This window comes from Eptesicus fuscus, chromosome 1 (genome assembly GCF_027574615.1).
Source record: "Eptesicus fuscus isolate TK198812 chromosome 1, DD_ASM_mEF_20220401, whole genome shotgun sequence".
Taxonomy (NCBI): Eukaryota; Metazoa; Chordata; class Mammalia; order Chiroptera; family Vespertilionidae; genus Eptesicus; species Eptesicus fuscus.
In genome coordinates, this window is record NC_072473.1 from 51668643 (window position 1) to 51689275 (window position 20633).

Consider the following 20633-nt stretch of genomic DNA (forward strand, 5'->3'; position numbering starts at 1 on the left):
CTCAGCAATAAAAAAATGAACTACTGATACCCACAGAAAAATGGATGAGTCTCACAGACATTATGTTGAATGAAAGTAACAACATACAAAAATCATGCAATCATAATGTATGATTTCATTTATGTGTAATTCTAGAATAAAAATTACTAAGCTGTGGTGATAGAAATCAGAAGAATGGTTATCTTGGGTGGGAGATTGCATTAAAGAAGGCACATAAGAAAAAAATCTGGGATGATGGAAATGTTCTGTCTTGATTTGGGTAGTGGTTACTAAGGTGTGTACATTTTTTCAAAACTCTTCAAACTTTATACTTAAAATGTGTGCATTTTATTGTATGTAGATTACAACTTAAATTTTCACAAAGTACAACATTTACAAAGGGGAAAAATCTTTCAGAGGATCTCCCTGCTGCAGGATAATCTAAATTCTTTAACATGATCTAGCCCTTATTTAATGTCTTTTGGCTCATTCTTTAACATTATTCCCAACTTCCTACCACTTATTCTAATTTATTTATATTTCCAAAAACTGCTATTCTCTCTCTTTCCTCTGAACCTTTAAACACAATGCTCCTTTCACCTGGAATTTCTTTGTTGTTTTATTGTTTTTAATATATTTTTATTTATTTCAGAGAGGAAGGGAGAGGGAGAGAGAGACAGAAACATCAATGATGAGAATCATTGATCGGTTGCCTCCTGCATGCTCTCCACTGGGGATGGAACCCACAACCCAGGCATGTGCCCTTGACCAGAATTGAATCCGGGACCTTTTAGTCCTCAGGCTGACATTCTATCCACTGAGCCAAATCAGCTAGGGCTCTTTTTTGTTTTCCGTCACTAAATCTTTGACATCATTCAGGACTCACAGAGGTAACACCTCCTCCAAGAAACCCTGAATTTAATAATATATTATGGATTAATTTCTATTAAAAATAGCTGAAATAAGTTTCAGTACTCAGAGTTACCAAGAAAACTGTTCAATCCAGATAGATTTGTTCTTTTGGAGTTTCAAATTATTGAGCTTTTATTGTAAATAGCAGTTTGGGTTTATATTTTCAGTAGTATAATAGCTTATTTATGTTATGGGTTAAGTAACTTTCTATGAGCTTTGTCTGGAAACCTAGCCAGAGTTTATTATGTTGATTTTATGGGAAAATGTGTTTTACATTCCAATCAAGTGATTCAAAAACACTGCTCAGTTGAACCATGTGAAATTGCTAATATTCTACCATTTTTTACTTACAAAAATGACAGTTTCATATTGTTCAACTTAAATGTTTTTAAATTAACCTTATGACAAGTTGGAAATTACCTAAGCATTCATTTATTAACTTTATATTTATTTAACACATGAATATATTATGCAAAATGCTATTCTTGTACATTAAAGCTGTTGGGTATAATTGTTCTATGTAAACAGTAAACCATAGGGTTTTGAAGAGATTTAGTATAGAATGATAATGCTTTCGTGAGTTGTACCAAATTTTTGTTTTCAATTAATGAGAGATGCAGCAGACATGAGGATTCTGAAATTGTTTATTTTTTTTACATTAACACTAGGGTGAAAATGCAGACTCACTTCTTTTTTAACCCCCAAACTCTCTAACCAGTCTAGAGATTGATTGGAAGATTGATTTTTAATGATAGTAATAGCTAACACTTATTGAGTACATATTACATGATGGGTACTGTGCTAACCATTTAACTACTTTATGAGAAAAGTACTGTTTACTATCTCTATTATTTACAGATGAGGAAATTAAAACTCAAGTAATTTGCCCAAGGTACACAGCTATAATTGGCAAAGTCGGATTAAAATCACTCTCATTCCTACTACTCTGTCCACTATTTAGCTCAAGCATATTTTTAACCAGGAAGAGGCACTTATGCTAAAATATTATGATTCATTTTGGCAAGTACATATTTAAGCTGTGATTATCATTAGCGAAACCAGGCCCATTCACATAGAAACATATTGTATTATTATGAGAGATCATCATAAGAGAGTAAAGGATCAAGTACCAAAATGAGTCTTATACACCCAGCTGCTATAGGAGTTCTGTAGGAGTCTAGGAAACAGAGAAAATAAGTGTGTTTTGTCATAATTAACTCCCAGAAGAATGTTTACATAAATGGCATCTTCCAATCATAATTGGATGCAGAGCATTATGGTAACAAACCAAAAGTTTAGTATAAATAGGAATGTGGGAAGTTTATGACTGTATATTAATGAAGTTCAAGAGGGAGTTGCAAACTCAAGTCTAATTCTGGGCAGACATCAGTAGTACATGAGAGAAGTAAGAAATCCACGACTGGGCTCTCTGAATCCCAGAACTATATGGAGAAATGGGACTCGGAGGATTAGTCATAAGACATTCAGGGCAGAAGAGAGGGGATTCAGAGCTTAGCCAAAATTCAATGTCTACATGACTGGAATAATAATGGTAACAAAAATAAAAGGATTTCTACAGTGGAGGGGAAGATGGGCTCAGGTTTTAGACATGCTGAATTTAAGGTGAAGCTAGAATGTCTACAGGAAACTAGTTTTTTATGTCAGCTATGGTTGACTGGGATCAATCTCTTATTCATCTATTTGTTGTTTTTACAGATGGCCCTGATGAATTTTTTCTTCCCTGAAGAAAAGTCATATGCTGAAGTAGAAAGTAGGCGTGTCCATCGCAATAAAAGAAGCAAAAGCAGTGAAGGAGCAGATGGTAAGTCTACTTGGGTGATCTTTTATCATATCTGTTAATGTGAGTACCATTCTGATAACTAGCTTCACAAGTGTGCTTCACCATCTAATAGATTGTTCACAGACCCAGAGTCACAGAAGTTTTTTTTTAGCCTAGCCTACCCATCAGTCATTTCACATAGAATTGATTAAACAGAATCCTCTCACCTGCAACTCCAGATAGCTTCAGTTCTTTCACAGTATGTTTAAGAGCCATAGCAGCATTTGTATATCTCAAATGCACCCTCCATAAGGACTTCATCTCTCCTGGGGACATCCCATATCTACTAAGGCCACCAAGAGGATTCAGTGCTATTCTTGGAATTGACATAGTGTTGTGCCATGGTGGCACTCACACAATATATTCATTCCAATGATAAGCATGTCAATATTAGTATCAGCTACCATGCTCAAATATGAACTAGAGCTTCTAGATCTTGTTTGTAAATACCTTAAGGGCAGGAATTTATTTCTGTTTGTATAACCAGAGAATCTAGACTAGTATTTGGCAAATTGTTGGTATTTATAATGTAAGTTGATGGTGTTTATTGCCCCTTCAGCTAGGTTATGATGTGCCATGAAAATGATTACTATTGAGGGTAAAATAGATTTGAGTCAACTAGCAATGCATTTTGGGGCATAACAAGATGTTGAGCTAGCTCCTGGGCAGGGTCTTTGAATCACCCTATTTCAATATTACTCTGTCAATTGATAGAACACTACTTCTTTTGCACAGTAGTTTGTAGAATGCATAGCTCGTGGCTGCTGCAAAGCCATCTGGATTCAGAGATAGCATGTGCTGGCTACCTCTGCCAAAGATATATGTCTGGGGGGTTACAAAGAACTATAACTTTATAAAGATAAAAATGAGATTTTTAAGTTGACATTTGTCAACGTGAGTAAGGGCCAATAATGGAGGCAATTCCAGGAGGCATGTGCTATTTAAGAAATGGGGCCAGGACTTTGTCTGTAGGGACCAGAAGAAACAGAACTGGATGAAATCTGAAAAAGAGCTCAGAACAAGGAGCCTATAATAAAAAAAAGACAGAGAAATAAGATAAGTGGAATGGTCTAGTTCGGTGATCGGCAAACTCATCAGTCAACAGAGCCAAATATCAACAGTACAATGATTGAAATTTCTTTTGAGAGCCAAATTTTTTAAACTTAAACTTCTTCTAACGCCACTTCTTCAAAATAGACTCACCCAGGCCATGGTATTTTGTGGAAGAGCCACACTCAAGGGGCCAAAGAGCCACATGTGGCTCGCGAGCCGCAGTTTGCTAACCACGGGTCTAGTCAATGGAGGTGGCAGCAGCATTGAGCCCTTAAATGCAGAACTGGACCAGTGGGGCTATTCTCTAGAGCAGACACTTTGCATACAATTGATGACCAAGTTTAAGCCTAGGTCACAATGATGGGCAACCTTTTGAGCTTGGTATGTTAAACTTCGCCAAAAAACTGAGCATAACTGGGGTAGTGTGTCACTTTGAGGAAAAAACATTATTTCGCGATATTTATAGTTTAAATAACATAAATGTTTCATCCTCGGCATGTGGCCGCCTCAGCGACCGTGTGTCATCAGAAATGGCACTGACACGTGTGTCAGAGGTTCGCCATCACTGACCTAGGAAATGTGGTCCAGGAAGTAAAAGTCAACTATTATTCACTTGCAACCAGTTTCCTGGAAGTCTTCAGAAGGCTATGTTGAAGCTGAGAACTGACAGCCATGGGCCCTTTCCTCTCCCAGTTACCTCACCTTTGATGCATGTAGGTCTTTCCACCTTTGACTTTCCCCCTAAAGCTGTTCCCAATACCATGAAATCTTTCATATTCCCTAATTGCTAAGAAGGATAGGAGAGAGATGGTAAGAATAATATGACCTTCCTCTCCAAGGGGGAAGTCCAATTGTTTTTAAAGTTTACCTCTTCCCTTGGCCTCCCATTTTTTTCTGTTAAAGAAGGCAGCATCTTCCACTTTCCTAAACCACTTTATCTGGATCTGGATACCAACATCTTTGCTTCTGATCTTTCTTAGAGTGTTTATTCTGTTTTTATACAAACTAGTTTTTTTTCTGGCAAAGTCTAAAGCCTCTCACTAGTTTTTAGCACTTATAATCTAATTTCCTCCTGATCTGATACTCTAGTCAGTCACTAGACTCTAGTCACTTTGAGCCAATCAGATATTTTTTCATTAAGCAGTAAACTGGGAGGAATCTACGAGCCCCTGAGAGTTAGGAGTATGGAATGTCTGTGAGTTCTGGGATTTTATTAGGTTTCCAGCCTTTCATCTGGGAGGCTATACAACCATTTCTTTAGATGTGCTGGATTCTCCAGTGAGTTAAAAAGTGACAAGCCAATCTAAGTCTCCTTTATTTTGAAACTATTCCTGTCACTTTGTTAGGTGTATGCTATATTTATTAAATGCATTTATCAAATACTGAGAAAATATTTGTGTAATACCAGAATGGAAATACTGTAAGACTATTACTATCTATCTGTTTTGTTTACTTTTATATCCCCAGTGCCTAGAAAAGAACCTGGCACATAGTATATCCCCAATAAACATGTCTTATTGCCCTCAAGACCTTAACTTCCAATGTAAAGAGACAGGCAGTAAACAAAATTGGTTGTGGAGAAAATATAGCATGGCAAGAGGGAGAGAAAGTGACGGGGTGTGTTATAATGTGGTCAGGGGTGGTTCCTCTAATAAAGGAACAATTGAGAAAAAATCTGAATAAAATAAAGGTATGAGCCATGCAAACATTTGGGGATGGGCAGAGGAGGAGAGAATAAACAATACAAATGTTCTGAAGCAGAAGAATACTTGGCATTTTTCTAGAAAGATAAGTGTGGCTAGGAGCAGAGTGAGCAAGAGGAAGAGGGAAGTAGATGAAATCGGAGAGCAAAGTTCAATCTAGAACCTTGTAGGCCAAGGTAAGGACTCCAACTTTTACACTGCCTGAGAGGGAACCATTGGAAGATTTTGAGCAGAGGAATGACAGGATTTGACTTATGTTTTAACAGAATCCCTCTGGCTGCTATATTGAAAATAGGTCCAGGAAGAAGGACAGAAGCAAGAAGACCTGTTAAGGGAGGATAACAATAATTTAGGCAAGAGATGATGGTGTTTTAGACCAGGATGGAGGCCATATGGGTGGTAAGCGGTCAGATTCTGGAGAGATTTTGAAGGAATAGCTGACAGGATTTTGGAGTTGATTAAATAAGGTGCATGAGAGACAGAGAATAGTCAAGGAGAACCCCAAAGTTTTGGACATAAGGGAATTACCATTTCTGAGATGAGAACAACAGGGGAAGAACAGGGTAAAGGGATGTAGAGAAGGAATCAAGAATTCAATTAGGCATGCTAAGTTTGAGGGGCCTGATAGACAACCAGGCAGCCAGAGACTGGCTGGCATTGCTCAGTGGCCCGCCCACTGAAGGATTTCAGATTCAATTCCCTGTCAAGGGCACATACCTAGATTGCAGATTCAATCCCCAGCCTGGTTAGGTCAAGTGCAGGAAGGAGGCAATTAATCAATGTGTCACTGTCACATTGATGTTGATGTTTCTCTCCTCCTCCTCCTCCTCCTCCTCCTCCTCCTCGTCCTCCTCCTTCTCCTCCTTTCTTTTCTTCTTTCTCTCTCTCTCTCTCTCTCTCTCTCTCTCTCTCTCTCTCTCTCTCTCTCTCTCTCTTTCCCCCTTGCCTTCCTTCCACTATTTCTAAAAAATTAATGGAAAAAAAAATCTCCTCAGTGAGGATTAACAAAACAAAACAAGGCAGCCAGATATGTAAGTCTATACCCTGTATCACTATGTCTCAAGACAATGATCTGACTCTGTTCTATAAAAGTAAAGAACTCATTGAAGAACTGAGTCAATCTAGAAACCATCTGAACAGAGCAAGAAGTAGTATGGGAGAGGTTGGTCAGAGTGAGGTAAGGCCAAAAATAAAAACAAGCACATGTTAATTCTAAATTCACAAGTTATTTGATATATTATATTTAAAAAATTAGTTATCCAGCTCAGGTTTGCTTTCCAAGCATCAAAGAAAAAGCAATTTACATAGACCATGACAGAGGTTTCAGGAAGAAAGCACTTTTCTAAAGTAAAAAATGGAGATAAGTTTAAAATCAGAGCAGGAAAAATCGGTTCTAGCTCCTTGTAAAATTTTGTGACCTATTACTATCCTTTAATTTCACTTCAGTTCCCAAAATTTTCTCATTACTGAACAAGCCTTCGAGGCACTGCAAGAAGGAGTGTAAAGATGAATAAGACCCTCAGAGAACTTTAATGAGGTATCACATACATTGATAGGCAACAGGTAAAAAATTAAGCAAAGGCCTGGCTGGTGTGGCTCAGTGTTTGAGCAGTGACCTATGAACCAGAGGTCACAGTTCGATTCCCGGTCCAGGCATGTACCTGGGTTGCGGGCTCAATCTCCAGTGTGGGGAGTGCAGGAAGCAGCCAATCAATGATTCTCTCTCATTGTTGATGTTTCTGTTTCTCTCTCCCTCTCCCTTCCTCTCGGAAATCAATAAAAAATATATTTTTTTAAAAAATGAAGCAAAGATAGGGTGGGGGAAGTACGTCCTGGAGTTTCACCTTACATGGCATCAGTACATAGAAGGCACTCAAACATTTGGTAAATGAATGATTGAGCAAAAAATGGAGGAGGGGAATCTATATTTTCTATCTAGGAACTACAGATATTGATTTTGATGTTCTTCACTAATCCCTGTGTGAGAAAACATTTTTTCAAAAAAATGAGTAAATGCAAGGAATGTGGTAGCGATCCTTAGAAGCATGCATAAGTTCACTAGGAATAAATCAGAATACAGAAGTCTATTTTTCTGTCTTCAGGAAAAAAATATCCTTGGCTACTAAACTAGATAATTGAGTCATAACATAGGGATAGTCTATTTTGCCTTTAGAATGTCAGTGGCTATATCCAGAGCATATCCAAATTTTATGACCCACTATTCAAGAAACAATTGCATTTGTCTCAGTTTGTTCGTTTGGGTTATTCCATAAATGAAGGCTTTGACTAGGAAGCAGGAGTCCCAAACACAGGGCTAGTTCCCCTCTAATATAAATCTTGGCACTTTATAACTTCAACTCTTAGAAAATAAGTGAAGTCTTTTTCTTTACTACACCTTGGCCTTAAATTCACTGTTCCTGTTTTGAGTTGGCCAAAAGTCTTTGATACAGGTTTGAAGTTCATTTTTTGCTAATTATACAGTTGTTGTTGTTCTTCAAGGAAAACATGATCCCTCCGTTGTAGGTGCTATGAGTCCCAGAAACCTGTGCCAGGATTTCCTGCTGAGACCCATCCTTGTGATATGTTTCTGAAGTAATAATAGCTCTAGGTGGCTTGCTTGGTCATCTCTCACAGGGTACTCTACAAATCTTCAGAACTTTATTTTCTAGTTAGAATGAAATGTGGAATATATTCAGAGAGTCAGGAGATCTTAGAATCAGATCATATGAATCCAAAATTCCCATGGAGCTAGTTTCCATATTTAAAAAATATTATAAAACCATTTGTTCTCTTCCTGTAGGAGCATTTTCAGGAATCAATCAAAATATTAGTATCTTTCCACATCCACCTTCTCCCCATGTTTCTGTCTTAGTAAGACAATAAAAATAAAAGTGCAGCATAGTATAATAGAAAGGATACTAGACTGAGTCAAAATTTCTGGATCCCAAAAACAAAAACAACAACAACAAAATTTCTGGATCCCAATCCTGAAATCACTGCCACCTTACCAGTCATGTGACCTTGGAGGAGTGACATCCCTCTGAGCCTCAATTTCCTTAGCTATAAAATGGAGATAATTATTCCTGCTTGCCTCATGTATTTGTTGTGGTGATCAGAAGCATTAATGTATGAAAAAAATGCTTCAGAAATTATTAACTGCTAATACTACATTATCTCTGGGAAATGAACATAAAAACATTATCTCCCAGGCATTTTAAGCACTCATTCATTAATTTCTGGATAACCATTATTATTCCTGTAAAGATACTCCCTTTCAGTCAAATTGTCCTTTTTTATACTCACTAACTAGTGGCCCAGTGCACAAAATTCATACACATTAAAAGGGGGTTAATTAGAGAAAATATTTTAATATTGCTATTTGTCCTTTCTCTATAATAGAAGTGTCAGACATGAAAGAAAATTAGTAAAATGTATATGAAAATCTTCCTCCTGTCAGAGTCTGGGGCATGCTGCGGGACCCAGAGTCAAGTCCCTGCCCACTCGCGGCACCTCAAAATCATGCAAGACTCAGACCCAGCTGGCCCCACCCCCATTGGGCAAGATCCAGACCCAGCTGGCCCCACCCCTGTCAAGCCCCGCCAGGCTGGGGGGGTGCAGCCTCAGGTCCCTTGGCCCGGTGCCGGGTGGGGGGCACAGCCTCAGATCCTGCATCAAGCCCCGCCGGGTGGGGGTCATGGCCTCAGGGCCCTTGTCAAGCGCTGCAAGGTGGGGGGCACATCCTCAGGTCCCCCGGCCCGGTGCAGAGCAGGGGGCGCAGCCTCAGGTCCCCCGTCAAGCCCCACCAGGTCGGGGGGGCGCAGCCTCAGGGCCCCATCAAGCCCCGCAGGGTGGGGGGCACAGCCTCAGGTTCCCCAGCACACGCCAGGCAGGGGATGCAGCCTCAGGTCCCCCAGTGCACACTCAGGTCCCCCAGCCCAGTGCCAGGATGGGGGGGGGGCATGGCCTGAGGTCCCTTGGCCCAGTACCAGGGTGGGCAGTGCGGCCTGAGGTCCCCCGGCCCAGCACTGGGGTGGGGGCATGGCCTGAGGTCCCCCGGCCTAGGGCAGGTGGTGCACCTTGAGGTCCCCCGTCAATCCCTGCTGGGTGGGGGATATGGCCTGAGATCCCCAGTCAAGCCCTACCAGGCAGGGGGTGCAGCCTGTGGTCCCTCGTCAAGCCATGCTGGGCAGGGGGCACAGCCTCAGTTCCCCTGGCCTGGCGCTAGGAGGGGAGCGCAGCCTCAGGTCTCCTGTCAAGCCCCGCTGGGTGGGGGGCACAGCCTCAGGGCCCCCGTCAAGCCCCACTGAGCAGGGGGTGCAGCCTCAGGTCCACGGCCCAGCTCCAGGCAGGCAGGGTGCAGCCTCAGGTCCCCCAGCGCCAGGGTGGGGGGGCACAGCCTGAGGTCCCCCAGCCCGGGGCAGGGGGAGCAGCCTGAGGTCTCCTAGCCCAGCACCGGGGCGGGGGGCACACCTTGAGGTCCCGTGTCAATCCCTGCCAGGTGGGGGTGCGGCCTGAGGTCCCCTGTCAATCCCCGCTGGGTGGGGGGTGTGGCCTCAGGTCTCCTGGCCAGGGTGGAGGGTGTGGCCTGAGGTCTCCTGTCAAGCCCCACCGAGTGGGGGGGCGCAGGCTCAGGTCCCCTGCCCTGGCCCAGCACCATGCAGCCTCAGGTCCCTGCTGATTGCTCCTTAAGGCTCGTTATGGGAACTCGGCCTCCACTGTGGGTACAGCCATATTGTGTTATGGAAACGCCGCCTCCACTGTGGGGGCAGCCATCTTTGTGATGGTCAATTTGCATGTTCCCTCTTTATTAGATAGGATGTTATCCAAGCCCATAGGAAGAAGACTCCAAGCCTCAAACTATGAACCACCTCATCACAACAAATGATCACAGCTGTGTAGTTTGGCTGGGTGGCTGACTATGTCCCCTTTTGTCAGTATCTCTTCTTTGTAGTTATCTTTACTTTTAGTCAAATTAAAAAAGTTATCATTCTTTTTTGTTATTATAAAATAGTAAAGGAGAAAAAACAAATAAGATTGGAATATATCCTTTGTTCTTTATTTCTTAAAAATAATGGAAGAGGGCATACCTACCATTAAATTGGTACAGATGAACATGAAAGGCTATGGCCTCAAAGAAACAGACTTTCTGCCTGTACAAATGTTAGCTAGAATTAATATGTGTCCTTATTCTAGTATTGCTCTACTATTTATTGCTTGTCAATGAGCCATCACTGTGCTATTATCAAATGAGAGAGACTAAAATAATTTTGAGAGCTGATAGAGTCTGAAGGGCTTGTTCACAAGACAAAATTAAAGGCTTTTGAGAGTTGTCAATGTGTGTAGACTTGAAGAGGGTTGTTGATTTCAAAGGCAGATTCCTCAAGGTTGCCTGCTGATTATGAAAAGAATGCCCTCAGTGCCCAAAGCAAAACACTCTAAAAAGTAGCTTTATATCAAACTAGAGGCCCGGTGCACGAAATTCGTGCACGGGGGGGGTGCTCCTCAGCCCAGCCTGCACCCTCTCCAATCTGGGACCCCTCGAAGGATGTCCAACTGCCTGTTTAGGCCCTGGAATTGGGCCTAAACGGGCAGTCGAACATCCTTCTCACAATCCAGGACAGCTGGCTCCCAACCGCTCGTCTGCCTGCCTGCCTGATTGCCCCTAACCGCTTCTGCCTGCCAGCCTGATCACCCCCTAACCACTCCCCTGCCAGCCTGATCGATGCCTAACTGCTCCCCTGCCGGCCCAATTGCCCCTAACTGCCCTTCCCTGCCAGCCTGGTCACCCCTAACTGTCCTCCCTTGCTGGCCTGGTTGCCCCTAACTGTCCTCCCCTGCAGGCCTGGTCGCCCCCAAATGCCCTCCCCTGCTGGCCTGGTTGCCCCTAACTGACCTCCCCTGCTGGCCTGGTCCCCTCCAACTGTTCTCCCCTGCAGGCCTGGTCCCCCCCAACTTCCCTCCTCTGCAGGCCTGGTCCTCCCCAACTGCCCTCACCTGCAGGCCTGGTTCCCCCCAACTGCCCTCCCCTGCAGGCCTGGTTCCCCCCCCCCCCAATTATCCTCCCCTTCCGGCCATCTTGTGGCAGCCATCTTGTGTCCACATGGGGGCATCCATCTTTGACCGCATGGGGGTGGCCATCTTGTGTGTTGGAGTGATGGTCAATTTGCATATTACCTCTTTATTATATAGGATAAGACATTAAGTAAGCTAAAGTGTCTTAGCTTGCTCATACTCCAAAATGTCCTTTAAAAGTATATTTTCATTTGTCCTAACCTTTTTGCTCAGTGGATAGAGTGTTGGCCTGCAGACTGAAGGGTCCCAGATTCTATTCCAGTCAAGGGCATGTACCTTGGTTGCGGACACATCCCCAGTAGGGGTGTGGAGGAGGCAGCTGATTGATGTTTCTCTCTCATCGATGTTTCTAACTCTCTATCCCTCTCCCTTCCACTCTGTAAAAAAATCAATTATATATATATTTAAAAAGTATATTTTCATTTATGGAATTGCAGTAAATGATCTCACAGGCTTTTATCACTGAGACGGTTAACAGCATTTTTAGAAAGCCAACTACTTGTGAGACATTGTACCAGGCTCTGTGGTTGGTATAGCTACAAACTCCTGTCCTCAGTATCTAAGTCCTTAAGTGAACTAGGTATAGAAATTAAAGATTAAGCTGCTTAAAAATATTTATGAGATTTTTTTAATTGCAAAAATAATACCTACTCATTATAACTAACATAAAGAATACAGAATCATATAAGGTAAAATGTGAACATTCCCACCTCCCCCTAGAAAAATGCTGTAAAGGTAAGATATATTTGAGGAATATCTTACTTGCTTAAAGGTCACAGGCCCAACTGACTTGCAGTTCTCCAAAGGTACTTCTGATCTGTCTCACTCTCTCTTATTCCTTCTAGATATTTGTTTCTCACTATTAGGAAAAGTCATAAACTCTAAGCCAGAAGACCGATATTCTAGTCCCAACTCTGCCATTATGTAGTTACTAGAGGCCCGGTGCATGAAATTCATGCACGGGTGGGGTCCATAGGCCTGGCTGGTGATCAGGGCTAACCCTTCCTCCTTCCCTCGCTGCTCACGTCTGCCACAACCCACCCCCAGTTCCTCGTCCCAGCCCAGCCCCTATCAGGCAATCGGGACCTACCAGCCAGGAGGAGGGGCCGATGGCCACCACAGTGGGTAGGCAGCAGGCCAATTGGGGCCTGCCGGCTAGGGGGGAGAGACAGAGGAGGAACCCGGGAGGTTGGCCACTGGCCCCAAGGAGGGAGCCGGCCCTCATCCCCCCTGGGAAAGGGGCTGCATCTGCCGCCACCCACCCCCAGTTCCCCATCCCAGTCCAGGGGCCTGGCTCTGATCAGGCAATTGGGGCCTGCTAGCCGGAGGCAGGTACCAGGAGGTTGACTGGCAGGCCCCATTGCTGATTGGAGCCTGTGGGCTGGGGGCAGCTCCTGCATTGAGCATCTGCCCCCTGGTGGTCACTGTGTGTCATAGCGACCAGTCATTTCGGTCATTCCATCGTAACAGTCGCTTAGGCTTTTATATATATAGATACTAGCAGTATGACCTTGGGCAAGTCTTAACTTTACTTAACCTTCCTTCTCTGCTCATAGTTCTTTCTAAAGGTTAGACTGGAATGGGTCATTCTCAACTCAGATATAAGAGATTCAAAATCATTTCAGGATTTTTTTTCAAGGTATACACACCCCTGGAAATTCTGACCATTTTGCATGCACCATGAAGAAATCTATAATGAGGTACTATTGCTGAGATGATTATGTCATACTAGTAGCCCTGCACACAAATCCGTGCGCCAGTAGCTCTCTGTGGGGCCTGGCCACTCCGTGCCCACTGCCCAGAGGCTCTTTGCAGCCCAGAGGCCCATCAGCAGCTGGGCACGGAACTCTTGCCTCGTCGCTGCGGCGACGAAGCAAGCATTCCGCCAGGCCGCTCATGCTGCCTGCTCTCAGCGGCCGCACCCCCTCCCCCCGGGACTGGGGGGCTCCAGTGGGGCTGAGAGGACTGGGCACCACCATCTTGTGGCTATGGGCGCCGCCATCTTTGTGACGGAGTAACGGTTAATTTGCATATTACCCTTTTATTAGATAGGATAGACTGGAATGGGTCATTCCAGTGCATGGGTGGGGTAAGAAATAGATGTTCTAATTGGGGCCAGATGGTCTAATTGGGTAAGAAATAGATGGTCTAATTATATAAGGGTAAGAAATAGATGGTCTAATTGTTTCCTTCCAATTGTATTATAATTGTTCCTAATTATTCCTGATTTCTATCTATACTAATAAAAGGGTATGTTAATTAGACCAGTTGTCTTCCGGACATCCTTTTGGACAAAGCCATGGTGGCAGGGGCTGAGGCATAGGTAGTTAGGGGTTATCAGGCTGGCAGGGGAGGGCAGTTAGGGGTGATCAGGCCAGCAGGCAGAGGTGGTTAGGGGCAATTAGGCAGGAAGGCAGGTGAGCAGATAGGAGCCAGTGGTCATGGATTGCGATCCCACAGGGATCAGGCCTAAACCAGCAGTCATACATCCTCTGAGGGGTCCCATATTGGAGAGGGTACAGGCCGGGCTGAGGGACCTCCCCCCATGCACGAGTTTCGTGCACCAGGCCTCTAGTAATATAATAATAGCTAAGGTAGTTTTAGCCACTTACATGTAGTCTGGATGATTAAATACTCAGTTTCAGTTTGGATGTTCAAATGAGCCTTTTCATTAGTGTTCATGAAGAGGCTCAATAAGGATTAAGAGCACACATATTGTTTCAAGAAATGAACACTAAGAAGTGTTGGATAAGCAGTGAACTGCCAGCTGGCTTCGTTGTGTATCGCTCCTCAAAATATCACAGGCAGATGTAGATGTGTAGGCAGACAGCGCCTGTTGGCACTGTAGTGTATTACTTATGCAACCCTCCCTTATTCTAGATTCTACACCTAGACCTACAGGGCCTCCTCTGTCTCACAGGTGGGGAACTACTGCAGCTTCTTTTTTTTCCCATTCATTCATTTAATAAATGTTTATTAAATACCAACTAGTTATTGAATAAATGTTTATTGATCACTGCTCAGAACACTAGGGACACAGTGGTGAACAAGATTAGTCCCTACCCTCATTAAACTCATACTAGTTTGTTCAACATAGTATAGTAAGTGGTATAACAGAGTAAACACAGGGTGCTATGGGACATGTCAGCACCTGATCTAGACCTTGGAGTTAAGGGAAGGTCTCCTAATTGGGGTAGCATCTGAGTTGCAACCTGACCAGTGCTAAAGAGTTAGCCAAATGAAGATTCAAGGGAAAGGTAAACTAGGCAGAGAGAACATACATGTTGGAAGGCTTAGAATAAAGGAGAGCTTGGCTCATTTGATGAACCAAAAGAAGTTTGTATGGTTAGTATAGATTTATAAAGGGGAGGTGACAATAAATTAGTTGGCAAACAGGGTCCAAATCATGCAGGAATCCAGTCTATGGAACATAGAAACTTTTCTAAATGCAATGGGTAAGCAAGCACAGGATCAATGTCAAGAATAGATTATATGGCAAATATCTTAACATGCTAAATGCATATACTCTGATTGAGCAATTCTACTTTTACTGCTAGGTATATTCACATGTGGGAAATCATTTACCAATGATATTCTTTGCTGTATCATTTGTAATAGCAGAGAAGTGGAAATAACCTAAATATCCATTATTTAGAAAATGATTAAATAAATTATGATAAATCTATAATTGGTAACTCTGGGGAAGAAAACTGAGTATTTGAGGTGGGGGTGGGGAGAGAGTTAACTTAATGTCCAAGATTCTGTATCTTTTGAGGTTTTTTTTAAACATCTACATGTACTACTAATTTAAAATAAATGAGTTTAATTTTTTAAGTTAATAAAATATTCATACTTTGCCATTTCCCTATCACTGAAATCTATTATCAGTAATTTTATATTGTGATACCATCTCATGCTAATGAAAAGGTGAAACCCATATATTTTTGGAAAGAATATAAATTGTTTTTCCCAGCTTTATTGAGGTATAGTTGACAAATAAAAATTGTACATATTTAAGGTATACAATGTGATATTTTATACATTGTGAAATGATTGCTACAGTCAAGCTAATTAGCATTTTGTCACCTCACATAGTTATCTTTTTTGTGGTAAGAACACCTAAGATCTACTCTCTTAGCAAATTTCAAGTATAGTATACAGTATTAACTACTAGAGGCCTGGTGCACAGATTTGTGCTCATTGAAAGGAAATTAATTAGAAGAAATATTTTAGAGGCTGGGGAGGGACCATGGGAGGTTGGATCCAGGGCATGTCCAGCCCATCTCTGATTGGCCAGACTCCAGCAGCAAGCTAACCTACTGGTTGGAGCGTCTGCTCCCTGGTGGTCAGTGCGCATCATAGTGACTGGTCGAATGGTCGAACGGTTGGGCACTTAGCATATTAGGCATATATATATATATATATATATATATATATATATATACTCACCATACTATGCATTAGATCTTCAGAATTTATTCATGTTGCATAATTAAAACTTTGTACCCTTTTACCAACAACTCCCCATTTCCCTTAACCCTCCAGCTCCTGGCAACCACCATTCTACTCTTCACATGCTAAATACATATACTCTGATTAAGAAATTCTACTTTTACTGCTTCTATGAGTTTGACTTTCTTAGATTCCATATAAAAGTGATGTCATGCTACATTTGTTTTCCTGTATCTGGTTTATTTCACTTACAGAGGAATTTCTTCCAGGTTCATCCATGTAACAAATGGCAGCATTTTCTTCTTTTTAAAGGCTGAATAATATTCCATTGTGTGTATCACTTTTTTTATTCATCTGTTGATGGACATTTAGATTATTTCTATATCTTAGCCATAATGAATAATGCTACAATGAACATGATAGTGCAGATATCTCTTCAAGATACTAATTTCACTTCCTTCCTATATACAAATTCTCTCCTGATGGCCCCTCTGTGACTGTGCCTGTCTTAGGTTGTTCCTTCCTTGAGGAATCTTACCCGTCTCTGGCTAACCAGCCATCCTCCGGGGCCAAGCAGGATGACGTGAGGTTCAGTTTTGTCTCCTTGGTAGCCTATGCCCCCGTGGCCTCCATGCCCAGCACCTGCCTTGGGATCCCCTCGCCTGCTGGCGGGGCCCCAGCACTGATCACATATCTTTTGGAACCCGGGTTTCTTCTCCAGGGAGGGCTCAGTTCGCCCCACTGGGTGAGAGACAGATCCATGGCACCAGTCATCACGAGACTTCAACCTCGACATGAACAGAGAGCTCATGCAACAGCTGTGAGCAATTGAATTGTGAGAAGAGGGTCTCTCTTGGCCTAAAGGGTAAGAGGGACCAATATAGAATGCTCAGGTGCCCTCCCAGGAGGCCCTCTACACAATGAAAAGGGTTAAATCCTTACATGTCCTTTTTAAATTGCTGCCAGACATTCAAAGAATTAGTTTGTACGTTTGCTTGGGATAATTGTATATTATGCTGTAGTAATTCTAAAGTATCAAGAGATGTGTTAAGTTTGTCTCCAAGCACAAAACAGATGACTTTTTTTTTTTTATCCACAAGGGTGCGAGGAACTATTATAAGTACTGGGGGTGATCCAAATGTGGGAATAAATTTTAATGATAGTGTAGAATAATATCATGTAAGGATATTCTTTGTTCTAGTCCATGGGAATTCCCTTTCAAACTGGCTGTCCATTTCTTTTTATATAGACAAGGTCTTAGTTACATTTTCTGCACCTCTACCGGGGGCACGTAGTGATAGTAGTGACACCCTTTCTTTGGTGTCCACACAATGTATGCTTAATTTCTGATTGGTCCTTTTTCATATCCTTGAGGGTCTCACTAAATTTCTCAGAGGTTTCTAGAAGATTCTTGAATAACCTTATAACCATGGTTTTGAACTCTATATCCAGTATTTTGCTTTCATCCATTTCTTTCATTCGTGACTTGTTTCTTTGTTTCCGCATTTTGGCTGCTTCCCTGTGTTTGTTTCTATGTACTGGGTAGCTGCTAAGTCTCATTGAGTTGATAGAGTGGCTTTGTGTGCTAGGTGTCCTATAGGGCCCAGTGGCTCAGCCTCCCCAGTCACCTGAGGTGGATGCTCTTGGTGCACCCCTTTGTGGGCCGTATGCACAGTCTTGTTGTAGTTAATCATTGATTGCTATTGGTATCACTGGGAGGAATTGACCTCCAGGCCAATTGGCTGTGATGACCAGCTCTGTCTACACTGGAAAATCTGTTGTGCAGGAGACACCCTTGTGGGGAGGACTTGCTTCAGTGGGGCTTTGGTGCTCACTGAGTCTTCTCCTTGAGTGTGTCTCTTATGGATGTGAAGAGTTGTAATCTGGTATGGTCTCACTCTGACCTCTGGGTACACTGGCTCTTGGATCTCCAAGGAGGTGCACAGTCAGCCACTGTCTTGGGCTGCCAATCAGGAGCTACAGGGACACCTGAAGATTCCTCCTCTTTGTATGGGGTTTGGAAGTGCCCAGACAAGGCCCAGCTGTGAAGCAATGCTGGCTGGGCCTTGGGCTTTCTTTTGGAAACTCTGGGGCTCTCTGACCCAGCTGCAGTTTGGCAGGTTTTAAGCGGAAGGACAGGCTATTTATATGCAAAAGCCGATGCACACAGCTTGGGTGGGGTTATAAATTGGGTGGGGCGCGGTCTCTGGAAATCACCAGGGTGGAGCAAACAGCAATGGCTGCCAGTCAGCCTTGAACCAGAGAAGTCCCTGGTTCTCCGTATCCCATGCCCCCATGCAGGAACAATGCTCGCTGCGAGCCCCTCTAAGAGAAAGCTGCCCTCGCGTTCCTGTTCCATTGCCAGACAGTCCAGTTTCTTTCCATATGTGTCTGGGTCCCCCAGAGTCTTGCCCAGAACTGGAGTTCAGAGCAAGCGGGAGCTTGTATCTCCCTCCCAATTAAAAGAGCAGAACATCCAGGTGCCAGCACTTTCTGGGCCTCCGCACCTCTTACCAGTCTCAATGTGCTTTCTTCACCTCTCTATTTGTGGAACTTCCATTCAGCCAGCCTTCCCGCGGTTCTGGGTGGTAGTTGTTCTGCCGTTTAGTTGTGGTTTTGATGTGGTTGTGAGAGGCAGCAAGTCTATGTGTTTACCTATGCCGCCATCTTGGTTCCTCCTTGAGTTGATTTTTGTATACACATGGAACTATCCAGTTTTCCCAACATAATAGACTATCCTTTCCACATTGTGTATTCTTGGCATCCTTATTAAAGATCAGTGCCGAAACCGGTTTGGCTCAGTGGATAGAGCGTCAGCCTGCGGACTGAAGGGTCCCGGGTTCGATTCCGGTCAAGGGCATGTACCTTGGTTGCGGGCACATCCCCAGTGGGGGGTGTGCAGGAGGCAGCTAGTCGATGTTTCTCTGTCATCGATGTTTCTAGCTCTCTATCCCTCTCCCTTCCTCTCTGTAAAAAAATCAATAAAATGTATTTAAAAAAAAAAAAAGATCAGTAGCCTATCAATGCATGTATTTGTTTCTAGGCTCTTTATTCTGTTCCATTCCTCGATATGCCTTTTATTGTGCCACTACCATACTATTTTGATTACTGTACCTTTGTAATATATTTTTAAATCAGCTTTCTTTCTTTTTTTTTCATTTTCTTTCTTTTTTTGCTTATAATAACTAGGGTTATTCTGAAACTTCTGTGGTTTTATATGAATTTTAGGATTGTATTTTTGTGTTTCAGTTGGAAATGCCATTGGAATTTTGATAGAAATTGCATTTCATGGCTTTGAGTAATGTGGACGTTTTAAGAATATAAATTCTCCAAATCCAAGGACACAGGATATCTTTCCATTTTTTCATGTCTTTTTCAATTTCTTTCATCAGTGTTTAGGATGGTGACTTTTTTCAAATGCTTTTTTGCATCTGTTGAGATGATCATATGATTTTTATCCTTCATTTGTGTCACATTGTGGTATGTCACATTTGAGAATACAAACTGTTACACCATTTTGGGATATTAATCCAACTCTCTAGTAAAATTAAACATTAAGATATCTTTGATCCAGAATTTACAGTTTTGGGAATCTATCCTTCAGAAATAAGGATACCAAATCATAGGTCAGTATGTTTATTATAGCACAATTTTAGTGGCAATACAGGGATAACCCTAGTAGCTATAAATAAGGAAATGATTGAATAAATTATAACATAGCCATACTATTGAATATTATGCAGTTTAATAGGAATAAGCTAGAGTTTTATGTATGCACCTGAAAGAATAGCCATGTTCCTTTGCTAGGTAGTAAAAAGCAAGTTTCCGAGCAATGAAGTGTAATATGACCCCATTTTCATAAAAAAAGAGAAGGATGTTAAAGCCCTAAAAATGTTTATAGATATAGATATATAGACATGAACATAGAAGCAGATGTGGGAAGCAGAGGCACCAGACTGAATTACTGATTACCTTAGGTGGAAGGAGGTTGGATGGGAAAGGGATAGCTGTTAATCAAGCTATCAACCAGTGGGCCGCAAGTTTGACATACTTGTGTTAAGTGGTTCTTTATACAGAGTGGGGGGAAAGTAGGTTTACAGTTGTGAGTATGTGAAACAGTTTATTCTTGTATTATTATTTATTAACTTGGGGCCCAGTGAATTACTTCGTGAACCTTGAAAGGAACTGTGGGCCGCGAGGCTGTGGTGGGCACAGGGGCGGGTTTTGGCCCATCCTCCGCGCCCCCACCAAGTCCCTCCCGCCACAGCCCCAGTCCCTTTTCTGCCAGTAGCCCTGCTTCCACCGCCTCTGCTCCCACGTGCTGATGGCACGGAATGATTGGGGCTGGTGCCAACAGCAGGTGTAAGAGGCAGCTGCTGCCCCGATCTCCCCTTAGGAGCAGGGGGAGGTGGAGAAGCCCTGAGGGGCAATTGGGGCTGGCAGTCACTGCTCGAACCCACTGACAGCACCAAGGGATTGGAGCCGGCACCGGATGCCAGCAGCGGGTGCAAGCAGTAGCTCTGGCATGCACCTGGTGCTGGCAGCAGGTGGAGCACCAGGCGGGACTGCGACAGGCAGGAGCCAAGAATTTTCAGTAACTACCAGAGGCTCGCCCCAATGAC

At 43.0% G+C, this 20633-nt stretch overlaps 1 protein-coding gene across 6 annotated transcripts in view; it reads left to right on the plus strand.

Moving 5' to 3' along the window:
- EDA (ectodysplasin A) overlaps nt 1-20633 on the plus strand; it is a 609993-nt gene that overhangs the window by 460870 nt on the left and 128490 nt on the right. For all 6 annotated transcript variants that reach the window (XM_008155954.3, XM_008155955.3, XM_008155956.3 and 3 more), the window contains exon 2: nt 2608-2713. In XM_008155954.3, the coding sequence (XP_008154176.1) occupies nt 2608-2713 (106 nt within the window). The remainder of the gene's footprint in view (nt 1-2607; nt 2714-20633) is intronic.